The sequence below is a fragment of the Babylonia areolata genome, chromosome 3 (genome assembly GCF_041734735.1).
Source record: "Babylonia areolata isolate BAREFJ2019XMU chromosome 3, ASM4173473v1, whole genome shotgun sequence".
NCBI classification, from domain to species: Eukaryota; Metazoa; Mollusca; class Gastropoda; order Neogastropoda; family Buccinidae; genus Babylonia; species Babylonia areolata.
The window spans coordinates 14,143,140-14,153,135 of NC_134878.1; the positions used below are offsets into that span (position 1 = coordinate 14,143,140).

General features: G+C 43.7%; 1 protein-coding gene across 2 annotated transcripts in view; it reads right to left on the reverse strand.

The window, feature by feature from the left end:
• LOC143279754 (uncharacterized) overlaps positions 1-9,034 on the reverse strand; it is a 13,953-nt gene extending 4,919 nt beyond the window's left edge. Inside the window, exons 1-2 of one of the 2 annotated variants that reach the window (XR_013054947.1) lie at positions 8,786-9,034; positions 4,123-4,949 (exon numbers count right to left, since the gene is read on the reverse strand). Coding sequence is in view for 1 of the 2 variants with exons in the window: in XM_076583881.1 (XP_076439996.1) it covers positions 4,200-4,949; positions 8,786-8,998 (963 nt within the window). In the remaining variant the exon portion in view is untranslated. Of the gene's footprint in view, positions 1-537; positions 4,950-8,785 lie in introns of those variants that run through there. The other variant, XM_076583881.1, reaches the window with a different exon arrangement.
• Positions 9,035-9,996: the final 962 nt, after the last annotated feature.

Here is a 9,996-nt window from a genome sequence, read left to right on the forward strand (position 1 = left end):
AAAGAACATTGGTCCAGTTCAGTCCATTACAGAAGCTACAGTAATTAGTCAAATCAGCTGATAGTGTAGTGACAACGATGCCAGACCTTCACTATTATCATCATCATTACACACCGATATGATACAGACACAACAAAATCACGAGAAACCCATCCACCATTTAATAATACGCACTGGAAAACCACTTCTTACATACAGAACCAAACACTGAGAATACAGAGGTACCAACTGCTCACAAAATATAATAATGATAATAATAATAATGGTGCTGCTGCTGATAATAATAATAATAATAACGATGATAGTGATAATAATGGTAATTTGATGATAATAATAATGATGATAGTGGTAATAATGATGATGATAATAATAATAATGATGATGGTGGAAACAATAATAACAATAATGATGATTATGATAATAATAATAATAATAATAATAATAATATACCCCTCAACTACACCCACCCACACCCGTGTCCTTACGTTTATCTATATCTCTCTAAAGGGAGAGAAGAATCCGATCTTACACACACACACACACACACACAACAACAACAAAAACTATCCAGACAAGAAAAGTGGCCCAGTTCAGTTCAGTCCTGTTACAGAAGCTACAGTAATTAGTCAAGTCAGCTGATATATTGTACTGACAACGATGTTGGACCTACACTGTCATCATCATCATCATGATATAGTCATTACCCTCCTTACATTTATCTATATCTTCATACCCCCACCCACCCCCACCCCCTTGCCAGGGGCCAGGGTTCGAGACCCAGTTTCAGCATGGTGTTGGGTCCTTGGGGGTTTAGGGGTGGGGGGTGGGGGGGGGGAACCAAACCCACTTCACCCCAATTTCCCTCACTCCACCAAAGTGTGGAATGCCCAGATACCTGACTTGGGTTGTGGAAGGCTGGTTCTTTTTTTTCTTCTTCTTCTTCGTTCGTGGGCTGCAACTCCCACGTCCACTTGGTATGTACACGAGTGGGCTTTTACGTGCATGACCGTTTTTACCCCGCCATGTAGGCAGCCATACTTCATTACCGGGAGGGGGGGAAGGCTGGTTAAAATGGCGAAAGGACTGAGAGGATTGGGCCATAAACTGTTGACGTAAAAATCAGACTGGTCAGCTACGATTATACACCTGGTGTATGTATCCTTACACGAGAACTGCACAACTTACAAACGCATCATATGTATGCCTTTCCGTGCGTGACGTGTGCCCACGTTGTATCCAAACTCCGGTACTGTCGAAACTTACGCACATGACATTACACGCTGACAACAATATCCCACTGAATAAGCTCCAAGGCATAAAACTGCCATTGCCAACCTACGATGTATCAAAAACGCTTATATCCTTTTAATAGCTGCAGTGCCAAAACGCACATGAGAGTACTCACTAACAACACTATCATCTGTCACAAAAAAGAGCCATTTTTCCACGTTGTTTCAAAACTATGTTCTTCCTTATGTAAAGCAAAACACACGTGGCATTACTTACTCGTCAACAATACCATCATGAACAACATCATGATGCAACTGTGTCAAGACAAAAGAGAGTTAAAACTACCATTTGCCTACGTTGTATCAAAACTCCTATTTCCTTACTCGCATAATGACGAAACACAATTAGCGTTACTTGCTAAAAACAATATCCTTTTGAACAATTTAATATTTCAAGTTAAAATTCCAAACTGCATTTTAGGTCCAGGTGTTTCTGTTTTGAGCAGGTAAATGGTTAAAATTCCACCTCAGTCGGGTTCCCCCACCCCCACCCCACCCCCTAGCTTCTCCCCCTCCCCCAGCTAATGAACGGTGGTGGTCACCGGAAAAGGATACAGTCTATGATAGTCATTAGTTTTCGACTATGACCATCAGAGGAGGCAACTGCTGTCCTGACAATCTGGGCTAGAATTTGCCCAAGTTACATCCCAACTCTCTCGGCCAAGGGGACAGTCGGCGTTGGGGATTGTTCCCAAAGGCAAAACTAGCCTCCAAGGCAGCAGCACTAAGAACCAGTGCAACTTTGTCTCCTAGTTTGAGAGTCATAGTCCTTCACAAAAGACTAAGCTGTAAGTGATTCCCATTGCAATGGAGAAACCAATGATTATTCAGTTCTCACTTTGCTGTTGGCCCACCTGTAAACTTATGTCTATCTGTGATATAAGCTCATACATACTGGCCAAATACAGTAAATAATATTATGTGATATGGAAAGTGGATGGGAAGGGGAGTAACTCCAGCAGCAGCTCTTCTGAACGGACGAGCGGAAGACATGGGGTGGTTTATTCTCGGAATGAATTATATAAAAAAAAGTACAATACTAGTCCCTGATAAATTATGAAAATATAAAAATAAATGAAAACATACAAGACTTGTCCCAGAAAAAAAATGCATTGCACAAGGCTTGTCCCTGATAAACAAAAATAGTAATATATATAATGATAATAAAAAAACGTACAAGACTTGTCCCTGATAGAGAAAAAAAAAGTTTGCTGAAATTGTGTATTCTTAGAATGGGTATTAACACACACACGCACACAAACACACTACAATGATATGAGCGGGAAACAAAAAAAGGGGGCGGAGGGGGGATTATTCCGCGCTAAGTCACGACACTAATAATAGTTCATTTATTCAGCGCTTTCAAGCCTATCAAAGCGCTTTAAAGTAACTCGTCAGTCAGATACAAAGCACACAAGAACAGAACACACACACACACACACACATTTGTACGCGCACACAAACGCGCATGAATGAATGAAAGAAAGAAACAGATGTGGATCTACAGAATATAGATATGGTATAAAAAATTCCGCGGGGGAGGGAAGGAAGAGAGAGACAGAGAGAGAGAGAGAGAGAGAGAGAGAGAGAGAGAGAAAGAAGAAGAAGAAGAAAAGCCGATTTTCAAAGGGAAGAAAATCCGTTGTCACGATAGGTGCCGTCTCTCAGTACAATACCATGCACGCCGACACTTCTCCTGAAAAAAAAAAGAAAAAAGAAAAAAAAAAGAAGAAAAAAAGTCTGCAGCGATCCCTCATGCTCTGTAGGAAAACGAAACAAAACAAAACTCATCCGGAAACAGTTCCGGGGTCGTCAAGCAATGATATGTCTCCGTTCCATGGGAGACGCCCCCCGTCCCCTTGTTGCCGTGTGGTTTGGAGGGAAGAAATGGCAGAGTGTAGGGTTAACAGTTTCTCCCGTGGCTGGACAGCCTGTAGAATCCACAGCCCGTTGTTTGGTCACGTACATCGTTATCATAACGGTTCAACCATACCACCTAAACACACACTAACTCCCCCACCTCTTTCGCTTTTGGCCACACATAACCACGTATGATATCTACATACTCTCCATGGACGGCTTAATTCAATAAGATCAAGCCCAGCTGATACTGACGATTACTTACAAACACCTGATCACACACACAAACACAGAGACACAGACACTCACATATTATGACAGACACACGTAAAAGGTACAGTTACTTGGAGAAAGCCCAATGAGGCCAAGATGTTCAGGGCTTCGGCCATTGGCTCGGAGAAGGTTGCGTTGATCGAGGGTACGTATACTATCCATGGTCGCTGTGCTAAAAAAATATAAGATCCAAGACCAGCTCATCCCGACAGCTCACAACTACCTGACACACACGACCCCTCTCTCTCTCTCTCACACACACACATTATATGTATGACAGTCGGTTGTGTCAAACTTTGACCACCAGAACAGCAGAGGAAGCAACTGCTGTCTGGACTCTCTGATCTGAGCTTCTATCTGACTGAGAGAGTGACTTTCCTAAGTTACGTCCACACTCTCCAAGCCAAGAGTGTTTCAGGAAAGCCGGCGTTGGGATGGTCCCCAAAGGTCTACTGGCCCCTCAAGACTGCGGCACTAACAGCCAGTGAAATCTTGCCTCTTAGTTCGAGAGTCACAGCCCTTCACAAAAGACTAAGAAGCTGTAAATGACTTCCCATTGCAGTGGAGAAACAATATTATCGAGCTCTCGCTTTGCTGTTGGCCTAACTGAAAGCACACTGACAGACAGACACACACACACTGCCTACCAACACACACATACACATTGACTACCAACACACACACACACACACACACACACCACTGATGATCACCACCACCAGACACATGAAGGAGAGGTGAGGCAGGAGAGGAAGGTCAGGGGTCATGGGTTCAGGGTCAGATGAGCTCCTTGCTGCCCCGCCGTCTGGCCAGGGCCGCCATGTCCCGGGAGGTCCTCATGGAGGAGGTGCGGGGCCGGAAGAAGAGGAAGGAGGAGGAGGGGTCCTCGCAGAACACGTCCCTCTCCTCCTCCCCGTAACCCCCGTCCTCCTCCTCCTCCTCCTGCCCCTCCCAGCCCTGCCCCCTCACCCCCAACACCCGGCCCATCATCCTCCCATACACACCACCACCCAGCTCCCTCTCCTCCTCCTCCACACTGTCCCCTCTTAGCAGAGTCACGCTGGAGGAAGGGCGGACCACGAAAGTCTCCAGGAGGAAGTCCTCTTCCTCGAACACGTAGTCCGTCACGCGCTGCACGTGGCGACCTTTGACCTCGTTCGTCTGCCCCCCTCCTTCTCCTCCTCCTCCTCCTTCACCGCCACCATCATCGTCCGACACAACCTCGCCATTCAATACATGTCCTGAACCGTCACTGGTGTTGTTGTTGTTGTTGCTGTTTGTGGTGGTGGTGTTGCAGGTGGGGGTAGTGGGGTCTGAAGCACTGGAGGGATCAGTAGGGGAAGTGGAGGTGGTGGAGGTGGTGGTGTTGGTGGTGGTGGCGGTGGATGAGGAGGAGGAGAAGGAAGAGGAGGAGGAAGGTGAGGGTGAGGGAGGAGGGGGTTTGGGTTTCTGCTGCAGGGACAGGATGGAGTGCTGGATGTCGAAGAACTGCCGCTTGAGGAGGATGTCGTGCTGCCTGAGCATGATCTGAAAAACAATAATAAATAAATAAATCAATCTTTAACGCACCATGTAAATAAAGAGAGTAATTTTTGACTCACTTTTGTAAACAAAGTGAGTATGTTATAACCCGGTTGTGTGTGTGTGTGTGTGTGTGTGTGTGTGTGTGTGTCCGCGGTAAACTTTAACAATGCCATTTTCTCTGAAAATACTTTGTCTGTCAAGACCAAAGTTGGCTTAAAAATAGAAGGAAAAAATCTTCACAGTCATACCAATGATTGGTTGTAAGTATCCCGAATTAAGCTGTGTTACCGGATCATTAGCGATTTATTTCGTTGAGGCTATCTCTGGATTCTGAAAACACCATTTACCGCTTCCTAATTGCCGAAACGTAGGATATGCTTAGTAAGAAGATGGCATGACCTCATTTTTGACTCACTTGTGTAAACAAAGTGAGTCTATGATTTAATCCGGTGTTCGGTTGTCTGTGTGTGTGTGTGTGTGTGTGTGTGTGTGTGTGTGTGTGTGTGTCCGTGGTAAACTTTAACACTGACATTTTCTCTGCAAATACTTTGTCAGTTGACACCAAACTAGGCATAAAAATAGGAAAAATTCAGTTCTTTCCAGTCATCTTTAAAACAATATTGCACCACTGGAATGGGCACAAAAAAATAAATAATGATGCCTAATTATATGCAAACTGCATTTACTGTTATATTTATATTTTTTTGTATTCTCTAAACTTGGCACTTTGATCTGATATTCTGACCCAACAACAAGAGCAGTCATTATTATCATTTTTTGTTCAAACAGGAACTTCTTTTGCAACGCATGGAAGTTTTATTTATTTTGCAAACGTTTTGGTGCAGATAGTACAAAAGGGAAATTACTCTGTAATTAATGCAAGGGGACTTAATTTGCTTTAAACTGATCTTTCTCATCTTAAACTTTACATTTTGAAATTATACTCAATACATAAAAAGCTTGTGTATTTTACTCTCAGTCACAAGTGAGTCTTGAAGGCCTTGCCTCTCTTGTTATTGTTCGCAATTGAAAGGAAAGAAATACAAATTCTGTACAGAACACATACAGTGACACTAAAATTTAATAAATACACCATCAACGTGTTCACTGCATATGAATATTCTAATGTGGACACTAAATTAACTAGAATGAACATAAAAGAAAAAACTAAATCGACCATTTCAATGAGTTTCAGTCAGCTTAGTCTAGGATGGTCTGTACAGATCTTGTTTTTTTTTTCTTGCTCGCAATTAAAAGAACAGAAATACAAATTCTGGAGAGAACACATACAGTAACACAAACTACATCATCGACGAGTTTACTGCATAAAAAATATGTTAAAGTGGATACTGAGTTAGCTAGAATGAACATAAAAGAGAAATTGAATCGACCGTGCCGTAGTTTCCCGGCGAGTGTAATTAAACTTGTCGAACATCTAGATAATAATAATAATAATAATGGATACTTATATAGCACACTATCCAGAAATCTGCTCTAGGTGCTTTACAAAAACGCTTTTGATAACATAAAACATTATATCTATGTTACATACGCACAACAAAATGTGACCACACACACACACACACACGAACGCACGCACGCGCACACACACACGCACGCACGCACGCACACACACACACACTGCATACATACATTTTAACATACATGTGTATCTAACAGCTACCCTAACAAATACGCACACATAGGCAGGCACAAACTTACATAAACACACGCGCACACAATACACATTCATATACATGCATGTAGTTGTGGACCTGCCACAATTAAACTTATTGCTGAGGGAAAAGGTGAGTTTTGAGACGAGATTTAAAAGATGCGAGGGAATCAGAATGACGGAGGTTATCAGGGAGCTTGTTCCACGTCTTTGGCGATTGAAAAGAAAACGATCTGTGTCCATAGGTCTTACTTCTGACGTGAGGTATCCTGAGAAGTCGAGTATCAGAGGAAGAACGGAGCTGGCGAGACGGGGTATAGATATGGATGAGTTCAGAAAGATACTTGGGGCCAGATCCGTTGACTGCAGAAAAGGTCAGAGTGGATAGCTTATAGTCTATTCGATCAGAAACAGGCAACCAGTGGAGAGACTGAAGGAGAGGAGAAACATGGTCAAATTTAGAAGCTCTGCAAATGAGTCTGGCAGCGTTATTCTGAATTCGTTGGAGTCTGTCTAACAGGTATTTGGGAAGGCCGGCCAAAAGAGAGTTGCAGTAATCCAATCTTGAGAGAACCAGAGAGCATACAAGTGTCTTGGTTGCATCGGTTGAGAGATAGTGGCGGATAGAGCTGATTCTACGCAGTTCCAAATATGCAACTTTACAGATATTCGAAATGTGCTGTTGGAAGGAAAGAGACTGGTCCAGGATTACACCAAGACTGCGAACAGAGGGAGAAAGTGAAACAGGTGTGCTATTGATCAGAACAGAGTCAGGAAAGGAAGGATGTTGACGAAACTTCTTTGGACAGGTTATCATCAATTCAGTCTTATCATCATTTAATTGCAGCTTGTTGAGAGTCATCCAGTCCTTTAGGCCAGCAATGCACTCCTGTGTTTGAGTCACCAGTGCATCAAATTCAGCTATGGAAGCCGACTGATAAAGTTGTGTGTCATCAGCAAAGCTCTCATGCGACATCGCATGATGACTGATGACATCCGACACAGGAGCCGCATACAGCACGAAAAGAACAGGGCCTAGGACGGACCCTTGTGGGACACCATATTTCAAGGCAGATACTCTAGAGTATGTACCATTTACACACACTTTCTGTGTACGATCTGACAGGTAAGACGTGATCCATGCTAGTGCAGTGTCACGAATACCAAAGGAAGTTTTAAGTCTGTTCAAGAGGATAGAGTGGTCGATAGTGTCAAAAGCTGCAGACAAATCTAAGAGAGCGAGAACAGATATCTTATCCTCATCAAATCCCGAAAGCAAATCATTCACTATTCTAAGAAGGGCTGTTTCGCAACTATGACCACGTCTATAAGCTGACTGGTGGGAATTAAGTAAGCCATTCTGCTCCAGATGAGCTAAGAGCTGAGACAATATGATCTTTTCTAGCAGTTTTGATAAAAATGACAGATTAGAGACAGGTCGATAATTTTTCAAGCAATTATGATCCAAAGATGGTTTCTTGATGAGTGGACGTACAATAGCAGACTATATAGATCCAGAGAAAACGGTTAAATGTTGCAGTGTGCTTGAGGCGATGGCAATGTATCCTTTACCGCGGACTTTAAAGAATTCTTACATGCCCGAGATGTACCAAAATAACATGATTTAAACAGCATTATCACTGCGAATATCGAAATCGATTTTTCACGCTTATTAAAAAAAAAAAAAAAAGAAGAAAAAAAAGCATGCTTCAATGTTAATTTTTGGATAACATTCGCAGATCTGCAACAGTGCTGTCACTAAGACAATTTCTTCCCACCCGAACAAGCTGGGCTCAGATCTGCTCTTAGGTCTTTTTTTGTTTTTTTTTCCCAAAGCTTCATAATAACAAAGACATAAAACATTTTAACGATTAAAAAAGTATATCACAAGATAGTCTTGAAGGCCTTGCCTCTCTTGTTCTTTTTGTAGCGAGGGCTAAGCCGCACAGGAGTCACAGACAAAAAGACACACAGACACAGACACACAGACGCACACGCGCACGCACACTAATACACATCACACAGACAGAAACACACACACACACGAAACAGAAAAAAGACACCCCGACCTTCCCACCCACCCCCACCACCCCGCCCCCCACACATATATACACTTTCAAAGAACACCCCCCTCCACACCCCTACCCCCACCCTCCCCCCTCACCAGTTCCTGTCTGACCCACAGCACGGCGGCCAGCAGGTCGTCCAGCCGGGCCGACAGCGAGTCCCCCAGGGCCCGCCCCCCGGGCTGCAGGCTGATCTTGCGCACGCGCACCGGGATGCCCTTGCTTCCCATGGCGGCCTTCTCGTAGCGCCGCGGCAGCTTCACGTGTCCGGGCAGGCTGGCGTCACGTAGCGGGATCACCCCGGAAGTCATCTCGTGCGTTCGACCCTCCGTCCCCGCCCCCAGCCCCGTCCCGCCGTTCATGGCGCTGACGTCAATTTGTGTGCTGTGGACATAAGATATAGTATTGTGTTGTATTGCGCTGCATTGAGTTTCAGTTTCAGTTTCGGCGTCACTGCGTTCGGACAAATCCATATACGCTACACCACATCTGCCAAGCAGATGCCTAACCAGCAGCGTAACCCAACGCGCGCTTAGTCAGGCCTTGAGAGGGGGTGAGTAAATAATATATAAATACATTTAAAAAAAATGACTACTACCAATACTAATAATATGTATAAGGCGCAAAAACTTGATGAAGTCAACTATAAGCGTACATAAATAAATAAATAATAATTATAATATATAGGCATTGAGCTATGTTGTATTTCATTGGATAGCATTGTATTACGAGTACATTGCATTACATCGCATTAAATTGTATTGTATTGTATTGTGAGACAGAGAGAGAGAAAGAGCGGAGAGAGAGAGAGAGAGAGAAAGAGAGAGACGGGGAGAGAGAAAGATAAAGAGAGGGAGGGAGAGAGAGAGAGTGGGAAGAGATATAGCGAGAGAGAAAGGGGGACAGAGAAGGAGAGAGAGGGAGAAAGGAAAAGAGACAGACAGACAGAGACACAGACACAGAGAGAGAGAGAGAGAGAGAGAGACAGAGACAGAGACAGAGAGACAGACATGAGACAGAGACAGACAGACAAAGAGAGAGAGAGACAGAGAGAGCGACACACACACACACACACACACACACACACACACACACACACACACACACAGAGTATCTACCTAAACATGCTACATCTGACGTTTACGTTCTATGGGGTGGGTGGGGGATCTGGTCGTTGTTGCTACTACCGTTGTTTTCTTTTCATGATAGACACTTCCTTAGATGTTTTACTTTCATGACTGAAATGTTTGGCTGTTGTGACTGAAAAAAAAGAAGAAGAAGAAGAAAAAACAGAAAGAAAGACCTCATG